The sequence below is a fragment of the Chiloscyllium plagiosum genome, chromosome 14 (assembly GCF_004010195.1).
Source record: "Chiloscyllium plagiosum isolate BGI_BamShark_2017 chromosome 14, ASM401019v2, whole genome shotgun sequence".
NCBI classification, from domain to species: Eukaryota; Metazoa; Chordata; class Chondrichthyes; order Orectolobiformes; family Hemiscylliidae; genus Chiloscyllium; species Chiloscyllium plagiosum.
This window is the reverse complement of record NC_057723.1, coordinates 37,593,593-37,612,767: the sequence shown is the minus strand read 5'-3', so window position 1 is coordinate 37,612,767 and position 19,175 is coordinate 37,593,593. Positions and strand designations below refer to the sequence as shown.

The 19,175-nt window shown below is 42.2% G+C and overlaps 2 protein-coding genes across 4 annotated transcripts in view; one reads left to right on the top strand and one right to left on the bottom strand.

Moving 5' to 3' along the window:
* LOC122556644 (CCR4-NOT transcription complex subunit 6) overlaps positions 1-13,583 on the bottom strand; it is an 87,834-nt gene extending 74,251 nt beyond the window's left edge. Inside the window, exon 1 of one of the 3 annotated variants that reach the window (XM_043703610.1) lies at positions 13,486-13,583. The gene's annotated coding sequence lies outside the window, so the exon portion shown is untranslated. The other 2 variants (XM_043703611.1, XM_043703612.1) reach the window with 2 other exon arrangements.
* Positions 13,584-13,731: 148 nt separating this feature from the next.
* LOC122556643 (glutamine--fructose-6-phosphate aminotransferase [isomerizing] 2-like) overlaps positions 13,732-19,175 on the top strand; it is a 121,918-nt gene continuing 116,474 nt past the window's right edge. Inside the window, exon 1 of the mRNA XM_043703608.1 lies at positions 13,732-13,845. Within this exon, the coding sequence (XP_043559543.1) occupies positions 13,839-13,845 (7 nt within the window). The 5' untranslated portion in view covers positions 13,732-13,838. The remainder of the gene's footprint in view (positions 13,846-19,175) is intronic.

Below are 19,175 nucleotides of genomic sequence, written 5' to 3'. Positions count from 1 at the left end.
GTCTCTGAAGAAGGAGGCCATCTGGTGTGTTCTATGGTGGAACCGCTCCTCCTGGGAGCAGATACGGCGGAGGCGGAGGAATTGGGAATACGGGATGGCATTTTTGCAAGAGGTAGGGTGGGAAGAGGTGTAATCCAGGTAGCTGTGGGAGTCGGTGGGTTTGTAGAAAATGTCAGTGTCAAGTCGGTCGTCACTGATGGAGATGGAGAGGTCCAGGAAGGGGAGGGAGGTGTCAGAGATGGTCCAGGTAAATTTAAGGTCAGGGTGGAATGTGTTGGTGAAGTTGATGAATTGCTCGACCTCCTCGCGGGAGCACGAGGTGGCGCCAATGCAGTCATCAATGTAGTGGAGGAAGAGGTGGGGAGTGGTGCCGGTGTAATTACGGAAGATCAACTGTTCTCCGTAGCCAACAAAGACAAAGGCATAGCTGGGGCCCATACGTGTGCTCATGGCTACCCCTTTGGTCTGGAGTAAGTGGGAGGATTCAAAGGAGAAATTGTTAAGGGTGAGGACCAGTTCGGCCAAACGAATGAGAGTGTCGGTGGAAGGGTACTGTTGGGGACGTCTGGAGAGGAAAAAAAACAGAGGGCTTAGAGGCCCTGGTCATGGTGGATGGAGGTGTAGAGGGATTGGATATCCATGGTGAAGATGAGGCATTGGGGGCCGGGGAAACTGAGGTCTTGGAGGAGGTGGAGGGCGTGGGTGGTGTCTCAAACGTATGTGGGGAGTTCCTGGACTAGGGGGGATAGGACAGTGTCGAGGTAGGTAGAGCCGAGTTCAGTGGGGCAGGAGCATGCTGAGACAATGGGTCGGCCAGGGTGGTCAGGCTTGTGGATCTTGGGAAGGAGGTAGAACCGGGCAGTGCGGGGTTCCCGGACTATAAGGTTGGAAGCTGTGGGTGGGAGATCTCCTGAGGTGATGAGGTTCTGTATGGTCTGGGAGATGATGGTTTGGTGATGGGGGATGGGGTCATGGTTGAGGGGGCAGTAGGAAGAGGTGTCCTCGAGTTGGCGTTTGGCTTCAGCAGTGTCGAGGTCAGTGTGCCAGACTACCACTGCGCCCCCTTTATCCGCTAGTAGAGGGGGTGGGCTTAGAGTTACACAGAAAACAGGAAATAGTGTAAAAATAGTCTCGGCAACAACAGTACAGCACCTCAAATATAGTTTTCCTCTTGATGAAAAGTAAGACCACATTGCTTATTTGAGAGTGAATGAGGTGAGTTTTTTTTTAAAAATACAGCTAAGAAGGTTACCTCAGAGTACCACAGGACCTTGAACAGATGGGACAATGGGCCAAGGAGTGGCAAATGGAGTTTGATTTAGATAAACGTGAGGTGGGGCTGCATTTTGGAAAGGCAAATCAGGGCAGGACTTATACACTTAATGGTCTTAGGGAGTGTTGCTGAACAAAGAAACCTTGGAATGCAGGTTCATTGGTCTTTGAAAGTGGAGTCCCAGGAAAACAGGATAGTGTAATCAGCATTTGGTATGCTTGCCTTTATTTGTTAGTGCATTGAGTATAGGATTTGGGAGCTCATGTTGTGGCCGTACACTGCATTGGTTAGGCCACTTGTGGAATGCTGTGTTCAATTCTGGTCTCCCTGCTATAGGAAGCGTGTTGTGAAACTTGTAAATTCTTTCTGACTCATTTCAAGGATATTGCCAGGGCTGGAACATTTGAGCTATAGAGAGACCGAATAGACTGGGGCTACTTTCCCTGGAGGATCTGCTTCCATGCTGTACAACTCTGGGATTCGCTAGGGTAGCCAGAATCAGGGTTTAGGACACAGATCAAACTGACTTTGTGGCTTTCCAAACTTAAATTGGACAAAATCCAGTCTCTTCCATGAAGATATCAGCAAACAATTAGAGCAAAAGGTGGATTCAGGGAGCTAGAGCCTAAAAATCACATCAGAAAGCATAGAAAATTGATTTTTGGTTAGTGATTTAGTGAGGGGGTAAGTAAGTACAGAATTAAATTTCAACAACTTCTAAAGTGGCTGAGTTGAGGAAATAATTAGAAAGCATGGAATATATGCTAATTATCAAGAGTGTGAAAACTACATATTTAGTTAAAGAAACTAATATCTTATTGAATAAGTTATCTCAGTAAGAAATTTGTCAAATGCATAATTGGAATACTCAAATACAAACAAGCAACAAACCCAATGCTTGAAACATAAGTTAATCCCAAAGTGAAGGTCAAAGAATTTGTGACAGTACCTGAACCTTTCAATTTCTTTACTACTTCATATCACACTCAAGTCAATTAAGTGCACGACAGCTTGTTGTAACTAGTTAAAGTTAACTACCAAAGCCATCTTTGGTTGTTGGACAACTGAAAATTTACTTGGAAGACACAAGATTGTACGTGGACCTTGTGACTAAGAACATTTCAAAATCAGGAATGACCATAATGATATTTTTGATTTAATAAAGCAACATGAATGGTTGTGGTTTGGAGCAGGAGGGTGCAAGTTCACTCACTCACCAAACAAGTTATTTTCTGGATCTTGGTCAGTATTGCAAATTATGTTTCTCAGCAATACTTTCATTAGTCAGTCAATCTTGTACTGACTGTACATTACTTGGTTAATTTTTTTTGAACAACTTAGATTTTGGCAAAGAGTGCGAAGATCAAGCTTCTTAGAGGCAGCCCGAAACAATATAAACGTGAGAATTTTATTTGTAAACAATTATTAGTGGGAATTAAAGACAAGGAATCCCAACAGTTGCATGAACATTGGAGTAATGAAGAAATAATATCTTGAAAGACCAAAACTATGCTTGAAAAACCAGAGAGAAAAGTCAGGACATAAGCATGAGAAGTTGAGTATAGCAAGGGTATGTTATTTGAAAAAGGCTGATGAAATGCACAGTAGCTGCAATCATCAACAGGACTACATAGAGATTACACAAAGAATTAGAATGGAAAATGTACAATAACTTCCTGGGGAATGATGAGTCAGTAAAGAAAGTCACACAAAGATACTGTAACAAGAGAAAACAGCAATTTGAGAGAAAGGCACAACTGTGGCTTTGGAGCAAATTCAAATAATGGTAATTTGTGAAAAAGACTGCTACTGAAGGGGAATAAGAACTAAATATTAATTGCTAACAGTACATTAAATTTCTAAATAAGCTACACCTTGCAATATAGGTATTAGTGAAAAGCTGAGATGAGATAAAACTGATCATATCAATAAAAGCTGAATTTTGTGTCACTCATAATTTACTACTGATCTCTCCATAAAATCATAAAATGCAACTGTCAAAACATTAAACTTTAGTCTTAATAGAAACATGGAAAGTAGGAGCAGTAGGTGGTCCTTTGGCACTTTGGGCCTTCTCTGCCATTCATCATAATCATGGCTGTTCGTCCAACTCAATAGCCTAATCCTGCTGTCTCCTCATAACCTTTGATCCCATTCGCCCATGTGTTCTAGCTAGCTGCCTCTTGAATTCATTCAAAGTTTTGGAATCAACTACTTCCTGTGGTAATGAATTCCACAGGCTCACCACTCTTTGGGTGAAGAAATGTCTCATCTTCATCCTAAATGCTCTGTCCCGAATCCTCAGACTGTGACCACTGGTTCTGGATGTACCCACCATCAGGAACATCCTCACTTCATCTATTCTGTCTGGTCCTGTTAGAATTTTATAAGTCTCCATGAGATCCAACCTCTCACTCGTCTGTACTCTCGGAAAAACACAATCTCTCTTCATCTCTCTTCCTGCCATCTCTGCAATCAGTCTAGTAAACCTTCGCTGCAGTCCCTCAAGAGCAAGAGCATCCCTCCTCAGAAAAGCAGACTAAAACTGCATATAATATTCCAGGTGTGGCCTCATCAAGGCCCTGTATAACTGCAATAACACATCCCTTACCCTGTACTCAGAATCACTCGCAATGAAGGCCAACATACTATTTACCTTTTTTACTGCCTGCGGCACCTGCATACCTCCCTTTAGCGACAGATGCACAAGGACACTCAGGTCCTACTACACATTCTCCTTTCTCAAGTTACAGCCATTCAGATAGTAATCTGCCGCCTTGTTTTTACTTCCAAAGTGAATAATCTCACATTTATCCAAATTATACTGCATCTGCAATTGATTTGCCCACTCACCCAGCTGATCCGGTCTTGCTGAATAGTCTCTGCATCCTTGTTACAGTTCACCCTCCCACCCAACTTGGTATTATCTGCAAGCTTTGAGATGTTACATTTGTTCCCTCATCCAAGCCATTAATGTTTATTGTGAATAGGTGGGGTCCTAGCAGCGATCCCCGTGGCACCCCATTATTTACTGCCTGCCAATTTGAAAAAGGACACACTAATTCTTTGTTTCCTCTCTGCCAACCAGTTTCCTATCCATCTCCGTACACCTCCCCAATCCTATGCGGTTTAATATTGCACAATAATCTCTTACAGGGGACTTTGTCAAACGCTGTCTGAAAGTCCAGATATATCACATCAACTGGCACCCCCTGTCAACTCTACTACTTACATCTTCATAGAATTCCAACAGATTTGTCACATGATTTCCCCTTCATAAATCCGTGATAACTCTGATCCTTCCACTGCTTTCTAAATGCTTCGCTATAACGTCCTGGATAACGGATTCAAACTTTTCCTCACTATCAATGTTAGGCTTACTGGTCTACCTCCCATTTTGAATATTGGACTGATAGTAGCTACCTTCCAATTTGCAGGGACTGTTTCAGAGTCTACAGAATCCTGGAAGATTACCACCAACGCATCCCACTATTTCTAGTGCTACTTCCTTAAGTACTCTGGGATGTAGATTATCAGGCCCTGGAGATTTATCTGCTTTCAATCCCATCAATTTTCCCAGCACAATTTTAATATTGATCTTCCTTAGCTCTCCCCTCTCTCTAAATCATGCATTCTCCAACATTTCCGTTATCTGAATTGCACCCTCTTTTGTCAGGACAGAATCTATCTATCTATTCAGTTGCTCAGCCATTTCTTTGTCCCCTATTAGATATTCCCCTGTTCCTGTCTGTAGGGGTCCTACATTTGTCTTCACCAATCTCTTTCTCTTGAACAAAGCAAAGGAACTATTATCAAAACCTTGAAGGAAAATGTGTGTATGCAATATAAATGAACCATTTCGAATCTCTTGCTCTGAAGAACTGATCTGGTTTTCTATAACATAAGTGACTAAAAACATAATACACAAAATGATTAAAGCCAATGCATACATCTAAACCATGTCTTTACAAGCAGCAGGGAGCTTGCACAACAATGTTTTGACTAATAAGCGTCTATAAATTGTAATACTGGGCTTGGCACATTTAGGTTGTACAACCATCTTTAAAAATGTTCATATTATAGAGGTGGTGGTGCTTGATGTCTTAAAACACAAAGTTGGATAAATCCCCAGGACCTGATCAGGTGTATCCTTGAATTCCATTGGGAAGTGAGTGAAGTGATTGTTGGACCCCTTCCTAAGATATTTGCATCATCGAAAGCCACAGGTAAGGTGCTGGAAGACTGGAGATTGGCTAATGCGGTGCCATTATTTAAGCTTTTAAAGAAAAGCCAGGAAACTTTAGACCAGTGAGCCTGACATCAGTCGTGAGAAAGTTGTTGAAGGGAATCCCGAGGGACAGGATTTACATGTAATTGGAAAGGCAGGACTGATGAGGGATTGCCAAATGGCTTTGTGCATGGGAAATCATGACTCACTAACTTGATTTGAGTTTTTGAAGAAATAACAAAGATGATTGATGAAGGCTGGGCAGTGGACATGATCTACATGGAGTTCAGTAAGGCCTTCGACAAGGTTCGTCATGGTAGACTGTTTAGCAAGGAACAGATCACAATGAATACATAGGGAGATCGAGGCATTTGTATACAGAACTAGCCCAAAAGTAAAAGACAGAAGGTGTTGCTTTTCAGACTGGAGGCCTGTGACCAGCGGTGCTACAACGATTGGTGCTGTGCCCATTGTTTTTTTGTCATTTTACACAAACGATTTGGATGTGAACCTAGGAGGTATGGTTAGTAAGTTTACAGATGACACCAAAATTGGAGGTGTAGAGGACAAAGAAGTTTGCGTCAAGAGTGCAAGGGAACCTTGAAAAGATGGACCAATGGGTTGAAGAGTGACAAATGGAATTTAATTTTGATAAATGTGAGGTGCTGCATTTTGAAAAGGCAAATCAATGCAGGTTTTATACACTTAATGATAAGGTCCTGGGGAGGGTTGCTGAACAAAGAGATCTAGGAGTGCAGATCTTTAGTATTGTGAAAGTGGAATCGCAGGGAGAAAGTAGTAAAGAAGGTGTTTGGTATGCTTGCCATCATTGGTCAGTGCATTGAGTATAGGAGTTTGGAGGTCATGTTGCGGCTATACAGGACATTGGTTAGGCTCACTTTGGAATGCTGCATACAGTTGTGGTCTCCCCGCTGTAGGAAGGATGTTGTGAAACTTGAAAGGGTTCAGAAAAGATTTACAAGGATGTTTCCAGGATTGGAGGGTTTGGGTTATAGGCAAGGTTGAAAAGGCTGGGGCTATTTTCCCTGGAGCGTCGGAGGCTGAGGGGTGAACTTGTACAGGTTTATAAAATGAGGGGCACGAATACAATGAATAGTCAAAGTCTTTTCCATGGTGTGGGGAGTCCAAAGCTAGAGGGTATAGTTTTATGGTGAGATGGTAAAGATTTAAAGGGGTCCAAGGGGCAACTTTTTCATGCAAAGGGTGGTACATGTATAGAATGAGCAGCCAGAGGAAGCGGTGGAGGCCAGTACAACATTGAAGACATCTGAATGGGTATATGAATAGGATGAGTTTAGAGTGATATGAGCCAAATACTAACAAATGGGACGAGATTAATTTATCATGTCTAATCAGCATTGATAAGTTGGGCCAAAGGGTCTGTTTCCATGCAGTACAGCTCTTTGGCTAACTGCTGTTGTGTCCTTTAATCTTCACACTTGAATCATCAATCCTAATATCTTGTTAATGACCCAATATAAAATTTTGTCTGATAACACTCTTTGGATGTTAATGCTCAAGATAAAACATAAATGCAAATTACTCTTGTTATTCTGAAACTTCAAACTAGTTGAAGCTAAACAAACAGCATAAATTACATATTAAATAGCCATGAATACTCCATAACATCCACACAAAGATCACATAATAAGGCCATCCCTTTTCCCCAATTTCCAATACCTGTAAAAATTTACACAGCCCAACATGAAAAGTGATTTTGGTTTCTACTTGTTAAATAAGGAATCAACTCATCCAAAAAAAAACATTTTAACATTAAATCCACTGTAATGATCCTTAAGCATTTTCAGAAGCTTGACATACAATCACAAGGTTCTTTTATTTGTTTCATTAAATTCATACAGATTCAAAGTAGAGTATAAACCAACAATTTCTATTACATAGAATAAGGTTTTATTAAAACACACTGTCCACATAGGATAGGCATGTCAGCACAGGTTTGGGCAGCAGACAAGTCAGAAATAAAGGTGAACTTAGGCAGTGGTGCAGGGCATGCAAGTCGGTTTTGGGGAGGGGGGTGTGGGCATTTGCAGTGCAGTCAAGGTTGAAAAGATTTAAGTCTAACAAATTTTAACTGGTAATTGTACAGAGAATTGTTAAAATTAAGGTTTAAAAGACTTACTATGTTTCAGGATTGTAATTTTAAGTTTCAAATGAAAGTGGTAATGGTACCTTTTTGCAGTTTACCTAACACCAAACTTGGACAGTTTGATTGTTAGAGACCCAAAGAGGGCCACTACTGCTTTTTCTTTAACTTCTAATCAACTTATTCTGAGTCGCTATCACATACCTCTGGGGGTAGGTGGGACCTGAACCCAGGCGTCTTGCTCCAGAGATATGGACACTACCACTGTACCACAAAAACCTTTGAACTTTAGTCTGGGGTTCTCGATTGCTCGTCCAGTGACTTCCCACTCTATCCTGCTTTATTAAGAAAAATGGGCTGGAGAGCACTTTGGGGGCAATGATCATAATTCTATTAGTTTTAAAATAGTTGTGGAAAAGGATGAACCTGACCTAAAAGTTAAAGTTGCTAATTGGAATAAAGCCAATTTTTACAGTATTAGGCAAGAACTTTCAAAAGTTTATGGGGAGAGACGATTCACAGGCAAATCATAGGACAGAATCAGAGAATCCTTACAAGATGGAAGTAGGCCATTCAGCCCATTGAATCCACACCAACTCTCCGAAAAGCAGACCAACTAAACCTGCTCCTTCTAGCCGATCTCTGTACCCCTGCATTTCCCATAGTTATGCACTTGGCTTGCACATCCCTAGACACTATGGACAGTTTACCATGGCCAATCCACCTAACCAACACATCTTTGAACTGTGGAAGGAAACCAAAGCACTGGAGGAAACCCACGCAGACACTGGGTGAATATGCAAACTTCAACAGAGTTGCCCAAAGTTAGGATCCAACCCAGGTCCCTGGCACTGTGAGGCAGCAGTGCTAATCACTGAGCCATTGTACCACCCATTGTGGTTGGAAAGTGGGAGGCCTTCAAAATTGAGATGACACAAGTCCAGCGGCAGTCTATTAGAGTGAAGGGCAAGTCTGGTAGGTGGAGGGAATGCTGGATAACTCGAGAAGTTGAGGCTCTAGTCAAGAAAAAGGAGGCATATGGCAGGTATAGACAGTTGAAATCAAGCGAATCCCTTGAGAAGTACAAGGGCAGTAGGAGTAAACTTAAGAAGGAAATCAGGAAGGGAAAGAGGGGACATGAGATAGCTTTGGCAAGTAGGTTTAAGGAGAATCCAAAGAATTCTAGAAATACATTAAGAGCAAAAGAGTAACCAGGGAAAGAATAGAGCTCCTTAAACATCAAGAAAGGGACTATGTGTGGAACCATAGGAGATGGGTGAGATACTAAACAAATGTTTTGCATCAGTATTTACTGTCGAGGATACAGAAGCTCGAGATCTTGGAGAAATAAGTAGTAATATCTTTAAAAAAGTATTCATATTACACAGATGGAATTGGATGTCTTAAAACACATAAGGATGGATAAATCTCCAGGACCTGATCAAGAATCTCCTAGGACTTTGTGGGAAGCGAGGGAGGTGATAACTGTACCCACCCTTTGCTGAGTTATTTGTATCAACCATAGCCATATGAGAGATGCTGGAAGACTGGAGGTTGGCTAATACAGTGCCATTATTGAAGGAAGGTGGTAAGGAAAAGCCAGGGAACTATAGACTGGTGAGCCTGACATCAGTGGTGGGTAAATTGTTGAAGAGGATTCTAAGGAACAGATTTATATGTATTTAAAAAAGCAAGGACCAAATAGGCATAGTCAACTTTGCTTGAGTCATGTATTTCTAACTTTAGGAAAGGAAATATGCCATTTTTACTATACGGCCTATACATGTGGCTACAAACCATTGCAAAATATTTTGACTTATAACTGTCCTCTGAAATAAGTGAGCAAGGCATTCAATTTAAGAGCAATTTATACATAGACAACAAATGCCAGTCTTGCCATCTATGTTAATATTCTATGAATGAGAAAATAAAAGAACAGCCTAGAAATCATATTGCCTTTTGAAAACTCTACCTTAGAAATAATTTCTAGGCTATTTGATAAGGTTCCCCATGGTAGGCTCATTCAGAAGGTAAGGAGGAATGGGATACAGGGGAACTTAGCTGTCTGGATACAGAATTGGCTGGCCAACAGAAGACAGCGAGTGGTAGTAGAAGAAAAATATTCTGCCTGGAAGTCAGTGGTGAGTGGTGTTCCACAGGGCTCTGTCCTTGGGCCTCTACTGTTTGTAATTTTTATTAATGACTTGGATGAGGGGATTGAAGGATGGGTCAGCAAGTTCGCAGATGACACAAACGTTGGAGGTGTCGTTGACAGTATAGAGGGCTGTTGTAGGCTGCAGCGGGACATTGACAGGATGCGGAGATGAGCTGAGAGGTGGCAGAAGGAGTTCAATCTGGATAAATACGAGGTGATGCATTTTTGAAGGTTGAATTTGAAAGCTGAGTACAGGATTAAGGATAGGATTCTTGGCAGTGTGGAGGAACAGAGAGATCTTGGTGTGCAGGTACATAGATCCCTTAAAATGGCCACTCAAGTTGACAGGGTTGTTAAGAAAGCATATGGTGTTTTGGCTTTCATTAATAGGGGGATTGAGTTTAAGAGTCATGAGAACTTGTTGCAGCTCTATATAAAACTTTGGTTAGACCGCACTTGGAATACTGCGTCCAGTTCTGGTTGCCCTATTATAGGAAAGATGTGGATGCTTTGGAGAGGGTTCAGAGGCGGTTTACCAGGATGCTGCCTGGACTGCAGGGCTTATCTTATGAAGAGAGGTTGACTGAGCTCGGACTTTTTTCATTGGAGAAGAGGAGGAGGAGGAGAGGGGACCTAATGGAGGTATACAAGATAATGAGAGGCATAGATAGAGTCAATAGCCAGAGACTATTTCCCAGGGCAGAAATGGCTAACACCAGGGGTCATAGTTTTAAGCTGGTTGGAGGAAAGTATAGAGGGGATGTCAGAGGCGGGTTCTTCACATAGAGAGTTGAGAGAGCATGGAATGCGTTGCCAGCAGTAGTTGTGGAAGCAAGGTCACTGGGGACATTTAAGAGACTGCTGGACATGCATATGGTCACAGAAATTTGAGGGTGCATACATGAGGATCAATGGTTGGCACAACATCGTGGCTGAAGTGCCTGTTCTGTGCTGTACTGTTCTATGTTCTATAGCCATGGAAGGAAGATAGAAGGGTGGTTTTAGCTACGAAACAAGAAAACGGAAATCATTTCTAGAACAGAAAAGTACAGGAGAGTTAAAAACTGAAATCAAGACAGAATTTGACTGAAATAAAGGAACCCTGACAAAATTGATATCAATGGGAATTGAGGAAACGTTTCTACTACTCAGTCATATATTGCATTAAGGAAGATGGTCAGGAATGTTGGATGCAATCATCTCAGTTCGAGGAACTACTGTAAGAGTTCCTCTGGGCCTACCCAACTGCAGCTGCTTCATCAATACTTCCACCACGAGGTTAGAACTAGGGATGATCATTGATTGCAATGTTTAAGAGCATATGGAACTTGTCAGATACTAAATATATCTTTGCAAATATGAAGCACAATCTGAACAACATTTAGTCTTGTATTTTTTAAGTGGTAAGTAACATGCACCCTATTCAAGTACCAAGTAATGACTACCAGTTAAGTAATGGCATTACCATTGCTTAATCCCTCATTAACATCCTGCGGGTTACCACTGACCTGAAACTGAAGTGGACCATCAATCATATTATGGCTACAAGAGCCGACCTAACGTGGGAATTAGGAGTTTGTCCACCATCTGTAAAGGCACATATCAGGAAACTGGCAGAACCCTTGTCATTGCCTGAATGAATAGCTCTAACACTCGAAGCTCAACATCATTTTAAAACAGAATTGCCCATTTAATTTAATACCTCTTTCACTATAAATGCAAATATAGCTCCGTTGTGTTACAGAGAACACAGGCAACTGTAACTCACCAAACCTCCTTCAACACTACCTTCCAAATCCACTACTTCTACCACCTAGAAGGCCAAGGGTAATGGGTGCATGGGAATACTACCACCCGCAAGTTCTTCTCCAAGCCCCCCAACATCTGACTTGGAACTATAATCACAGTTCCTTCACCATCATGGAACCAAATCCTGGAACTATTTTCCCTGAAATAGTTTGAGTGTACTGGCACTAAATGGACATCAGCAGTTCGAATGATCTCAACCACCTTCAAGGAAAAAAGTGTGGGTGGGCAACAAATGCTGGCCTTACCTGTGACACTTACACAGATAATGCTGGAACTCAAGAGGTCAAACAGTATGGATGAATGAATCATTTGAACGCACAAATTTATCAAAAGATATTTAAATCAAACCTAACTTATCTATTTTCTACGCAAGTACTTTTTGATTTGTGTTTTCAGCAGTTATAGCGTTGTATTTTCAACTGTCAGTTTTCTGTTTAACCGAAGAATGGAATTAGGTATGTAAAACAGACCTTGATAAAATAGATAAACAATAATTAGAAGAATGAAGATTCCTTTAAAATATAGGATTTAAAACAGTCTGACCAGAAATATTGATGGCAAGAAATTTCTCATCATTCATCTCAATGAAGATTACCAAAAAAAAGCACAAAGTGTTTAAGGGTGCATATACAAATAAAGAGAAAGGATTTGGAATAAATGAGAGCTAGCACATGTGCAACGGGCTATAGAGCCTGCTTGCTGCTAAATCCTATGACTCCAATTGTAATTTGAAAGTATACAAGTATTTTACCCAAATACTAAGTCAATACAGAATTAGAAAATAAATGAAAGCAAAAGAGCAGTCCCTGCTCTTTAGATTTATTCAGGAAAATACTTCCTATATACTACAGCCTTTGAAGTTGAAGTTGTTTCACCTGTTTTTTCACTACACATGGTGCCTTAAAAAACATTCAATCGCAGCAGCAGCACGTGGTAAAGACTGGTTATTGGGGCTTTTTGCAATCGAGATAATAGCTTAAATTGCAATTAAAAACATAACATTGCAGTGGTGTTTTGTTCTCATTATTCACTTTAGTAAATAATTTTGTTCGAAGTTCAGTCTATGATCTAAACACGTAGTTTCAAAAACTTAAGCGATTGTTCGGGCCACTTGAAAATGGGTAATGACCAAAAAAAAAGTGGTGGTTAAGTTGAAAAACTGAATTATGGTTTCAAAACTATTACATTTAGGGGAAAAGTATCAGTTCAATTGTCTGTTTTCCAGATGCTGTACCCCACATTCACTTACCAATTGAACTAGTGAAATACTATAGCAAAGAAAAGTAGTAAATATACTCTATGGTAATTTGTACACCGATTAAGTACCCCCAAATTACATATCACTAGTATTTACCATTATCGTACTGGGGCGCAAAGAACTACGTTCTAAATCAACCTACCTTCATCGCGGATGTCCCGCCCCTACACTGCAGCCATTGGTCGAGAAAACCCCGCCGTGCGCCACATTGGTGAACAGTTTGTGTTTGAGTGGCGTGTTCAGTTGTCAATCAAATCACACGCACACTTCCGCCACAAAGCTAGGTCGGTCTGTCGTTCAAATAAAAGCTCCCCCTACTACTAACGTGTAGGCCTCGCGTTGACTACATAAAAGAAGCGACTTAGTTTTCCGTTCAACCGAGACTCTAATGACTTTTAGGGAAAAGAGACTTAAATAAAACGAACGAAGCCGACGAAGTCAATAAAATTAGCTAAGTCATTTTTTAAAAAAAACTTGAGCTGAAAGTTCTAAATTCAAATACTAAAAAAACCTCGCAAGGTTCAGAAGCTCGTATGTTTACACGCTACAAATAAATACCTTTAATTGCCTGCTTTGCTCAGGTCAAATGAAACCTTAAACCGTGAGGTTTGAAGTGAGAAAACATATATTTTTGTACCTGCGAACACATAACAAAAGTTCTAGACCTTTCTTCCCTTCGCCTATAAACCCAGCGAGCCCGTTCTAAAAGCAAACAATCATCATGGCGCCCGCTTTCCATTATTTCCCGGAGAGTTTTCCCCTCCTTTGCGGCTCGCTGATTGGCTGCAGCGTGGACCGTACCATTCGGCCTCGCGTGAAACAAAACAAACGGAGTCGGAGTGAGTGGCTCGCGCCGGGAGGTTGCGGCTGTTGAGGACAGCGCGAGCGTCCCGGCCGGCACTGCCCCGCTCCCGTTCAAATTACAGCGACTGTAACGGTGCGGACAGCTGTATTCTGTAATCGTCTCCTTGCTGGAGCAAAATCGGATATATGGAAGGTCATGTTTTAAATATTACAAACCACCTGACCTACTCTCCCCTCCCATGGGGAGTTTATATTTATTTTCCAAGCGCCGTCTTGGGCGGGGTGGGGAAATATCCGTAAGTTTTATTTGCTTCGTTACATCGAGCGCAGGTTGTCGTTTACCTTGTTTCTTCAGTTTCGTCAAAGGAAGCAACTGGGAGCGTTTAGTAATGTATCAAAATACTAGTTCGATGAATAGTTCCGTAACATGTCGTGGAGTACGAGTTTGTTAGAAGTTGAGGATTAAGGTGTAAACTTCTTTCCTCTTAAAGCTATTAATGAGTCTTAACTTTAAAGGAATATCGATATGGAAGATCTGATTCATTGTTATTGCTTTGTGACTTCTTAGAGCTAATTTGTTTGTAACTCAAATTAGGTCGCACTTGTGGGCATTGTGCTGGATGCCCGCTATCGAGTTGAGCGTGGAATGTCATTGACTGGTCTGTAATTTGGGGTAAATAGGTTTTCTCTTTGTGAATACGTGAACTTTGGCCACTCCTTGTCCCTTACCATATGTTGGCGAAAGTGAGGACTGCAGAAGCTGGAGATTAGTCCAGACTGTAAGTAATCTTAAAAAAAATCTTTCAGAAACTCAGCACCCATGGACTAGTCAAACTGGGAACATTTCTCTTAAAAAAGGAATAGGGCGGCACGGTGCCTCAGTGGTTAGCACTGTTGCCTCACAGCGCCAGGGTCCCAGGTTCGATTCCAACCTCGGTCTGTGTGGAGTTTGCACATTCTCCCGTGTCTGCATGGGTTTCCTCCGGGTGCTCCGGTTTCCTCCCACAGTCACAAAGACTGTGCAAGTCAGATGAATTGCCCATAGTGTTAGGTGCATTAGTCAGAGGGGTAATGGGTTTGGGTCGAAGCTGTTTCCACACTGTAGGGAATCTAATCTAAAAAGATTAGAGCCCTTCATTCCTGAAGAGATTGCTCTCTCATTCATCAAATTTAGCATTTTTCGACTTCACCATTTACTGTGATCATTACTGCAGAACCATTTTATCTGTATCATTTTTGAGCTGTGTTGCAGCTCAACTATCTCACTTCCCACGTACACACTTTTTAAGTCCAATTCTCACCTCTTCTAAGATCATATAAAAAATACAGGAAATACTCAACTGCTCCGGTTGCACCTATTGATAGAGAAACAATTAACACTTGTTAATTGGTCAAAGATCCTACTGGCTTTCAAAGTTTGTGAGAAAATTTGTAGCTCGGGTGCTCGTTGTTGTGGTCCTGTTCGCCGAGCTGGGATTTGTGTTGCAGACGTTTCGTCCCTTGTCTAGGTGACATCCTCGGTGCTTGGGAGCCTCCTGTGAAGCGCTTCTGTGATCTTTCTTCCGGCGTTTGTAGTGGTTTGAATCTGCCGCTTTCGGTTATCAGTTCCAGCTGTCCGCTGCAATGGTCGGTATATTGGATCCAGGTTGATGTGCTTATTGATTGAATCTGTGGATGAGTGCCATGCTTCTAGGAATTCCCTGGCTGTTCTCTGTTTGGCTTGTCCTATAATAGATACCCAGCATGAGTAAAACCAATGTAGTGTACAAAATCCCATGCAAGGACTGTACAAAACACTACACAGGACAAACAAGAAGACAGCTAACGATCTGCATCCATGAACACCAACTAGCCACGAAACGACACGACCAGCTATCCTTAGTAGCCACACACACAGATGACAAGCAACATGAATTCGACTGGGACAACACTACTATTATAGGACAAGCCAAACAGAGAACAGCCAGGGAATTCCTAGAGGCATGGCGCTCATCCGCAGATTCAATCAATAAGCACATCGATCTGGACCCAATATACCGACCACTGCAACGGACAGCTGGAACTGACAACCGGAAGCGGCAGATTCAAACCACTACAAACGCCGGAAGAAAGATCACAGAAGCGCTTCACAGGAGGCTCCCAAGCACTGAGGATGTCACCTAGACAGGGGACGAAACGTCTGCAACACAAATTCCCAGCTCGGTGAACAGAACCACAACATCCTACTGGCTTCTCCCTCCATTAGTCAGTCTTGAACAAAGCTGCCTACAAATTCATGAAATCTGTGGCCAATCTTAACTGTGTCCAGGAAAATGTTTTGTTTACTTGCAAATTATTCTGCAATAATATTTCTGACATGCTATGCAAAACTGGCACTGGTGGGAATCAGAAGAAAACTATTCACTGGTTAGAGACATGACATCAGCCTGATTTGGTTTGGTCTTAACTCGATTTTCCACCCTGATCCCTAATCCTTAACTCCTTTGTCAAACAACAATCTGTGTAATTTAGAATTAAATCTGTTCAATGACCCTCCACTGCTTTTTGGGGAAATTTTCCACTTCATTGGGTTCTAACAGGGACACTCCACTCCTTTCCTCCATACACCTTTGGTCAAAATTTGGACAAATTGTAAGGCAAAAGTAACTGCTATTGACATCTAAACAGCATTTGACCATGCCTAGAATCAAGGAGCCTAAGTGAAACTCTGTGTCAATGGGACAATGGGAATCAATGGAAAGACCTCCATTGGTTGAAGACACATTGAACACAAATTAAGATGGTTGTCATTGTTAAAGGTCAGAGCTGAAAATGTGTTGCTGGAAAAGCGCTTTTCCAGCAACACATTTTCAGCTCTGATCTCCAGCATCTGCAGTCCTCACTTTCTCCATTGTTAAAGGTCAGTCAAGTAAATCGCAGATCAAGGTTACAAAAATTTTTGAGGTAGATACTTTATAATTAACCTGTTCAGCAATGTCACTACATATCTCTGGGGCAGGTGAGATTTGTGCCTTCTGGCTCAGAAATATGGCACAGTGGTAATGTCTCTCAGGGCCTTGATTTTTGAGGTGATTGTTTTAGATCCATCCATTCTCAGCTTCTTGCATCAGTGATCTTCCCATCAGATTTAAGTCAGAACTGACCATAAGATATTGGGACAGAATTAGGCATTCAGCTCACTGAGTTTACGTAACCATTCAATCATGGTTGACTATGATTTTCAAGCCCATTCATTTGCCTTGTCCCCTAATTATTGACCCCCTTATGCACCTAGATTAGATTCCCTACAGTGTGGAAACAGCTTCGGCCCAACCAGTCCACACTGACCCAGACCCATTACACCTCTGACTAATGCACCTAACACTATGGGCAATTCATCTGACTTGCACATCTTTGTGACTGTGGGAGGAAACTGGAGGAACTTATCTATCTCTGACTGTAAGACACTCAACAATTTCACCTCCACAGCCTTTGTGGCAATGAGTTCTACAGATTCACCCACTGGCTGATGAAATTCCTCCTCATCTCAGTTCTAAAGAGTCATCCCTTCACTGAGACAGGGCACTCAGGTCCTACAACCTCCAATAGTGGAAACATCTCCACGTTTTTTTTATCCAGGCCTCTCCGTAGTAGTCTGTAAATTTCAAAGAGATCGCTCTTTGTCCTTCACAGTCGTCAACTGCACTGCATATGACAAGCCTTTCATTCTCTGATCATTCTTGTGAACCACCTCAAATACCAGCAGATCCACCCTAGACACAGGGTCGAAACTGTTCACAATATTTCAAATGCGGTCTGACCTGAGCATTATCCAGCCTCAGCAGTACATCCTTGCTCTAGTATGCTAGTCCTCAAGATGAATGCCAATATTGCATTTAGAATTAGAATTGGATTTTATGGTCAAGTATACTCAAGTACAGACATACACGAGTACAGTGACAAGTATGCGATCTCGCCATTTCCAGTGCCATATTAGGTACAAAGTAGAAAAGTAAAGAGACAAAGTTAAATGTTACAGTCCCTCCTAGTATTAAGTGAAAAAATAAAGAAATAGTTAGAAGTTCATCAATCTTAAGTGCTTAGCCATGCTGAACTCGCACCCCCTACATTTGCTCAATCCCTTCCGCTTTGGCCTGCTCTCTGGGAGATCTCGGGCTGCCTGCTCTTGCTACCATCACAGGTGCCGGGGACCTCCCTCACTGCTGCGCAGGGCTCGCTCTTCCTGATCTCCAACTATCAAAGCCTAATCCAGGCCCCAAGTTGTTGCCATGTTGCAAACAGCAATGAGCTACGATGCCACCAACTGCTCAAGTCCCTGCTTCGGGCCCCTAGTCGCTGCCACACTCCGGGCCCAACGAAACTGCAATTCTATTGCCACTGCTGTTGCAGATGCTGGGGGACACTGGGCTGCCTGCTCTTTACACCACTGCAGATACCATGGGACTTCTTTCACTGCCACATTGGGTTCGATCTCCCTGCGATGGCTTGATTTCTCATGCACTGGGTGTGTTCTCCACCACACTACACAATCCCACTCTCCACAGAAGTTTGATCAAAGTAAGAAAAGAAAACTGTGAAGGTAGAAAGAAAGAAAAAGCAAGTGGAGCAGATGAGCCCTTAAACTTCACTGCTACTCTGCTGTCACCTTGGCTTTCCTAACTGCCAACTGAATCAACATGTTAACCTTGAGTCTCCTGTACGAGCACTCCCAAGTTCCTTTATGCTTCAGATTTCGGAACCCTTTCCCCATGATCTATCTTTGTATCATCTGCAAACGTGGCAGCAGTGTGCTCAGTTTTGTCCAGATCGTTCATGTATAGCATGAATAATTGTGGACCCAGTACTGATCCCTGCAGAACTCCATTAGCCATCCTGAAAGAGAACATTTATTTCCACTTCAGACCTTCTGCCAGACAGCTAATCTTCTATCCGTGCCAGTTCCTTGCCCATAACATGATGGGTTCTTATTTAGCAGCCTTCTGTGCAGCACCTTGTCAAAGGCCTTCTGAAAATTCAAGTAGATCATGTCAATTTACTGTCCTTTGTCTAACTTGCTTGTTAACTTCTCAAAGAATTCTAACAGATTCATCAGTCAGAACCTCCCCTTGACAAATCCATGCTGACTCAATCCTAACATGCCATGTACTCCCAAATAGGAGAAAGTGAGGACTGCAGATGCTGAAGTACCAGAGTTGAAAAATGTGGTGCTGGAAAAAAACAGCAGGCCAGGCAGCATCCGAGGAGCTCATTCCTGAAGAAGGGCTAATGCCCGAAACGTCGATTCTCCTGCTCCTCTGATGCTGCCTGGCCTGCTGTGTTTTTCCAGCACCACATTTTTCAACTCATGTACTCCCAAGTACTCTGAATCTCATCCTTAATAATGGCCTCTAAATTCTTACTGGAGGAGAAAGTGAGGTCTGCAAATGCTGGAGATCAGAGCTGAAAATGTGTTGCTGGAAAAGCGCAGCAGGTCAGGCAGCATTCAGGGAACAGGAGAATCGACGTTTCGGGCATAAGTCCTTC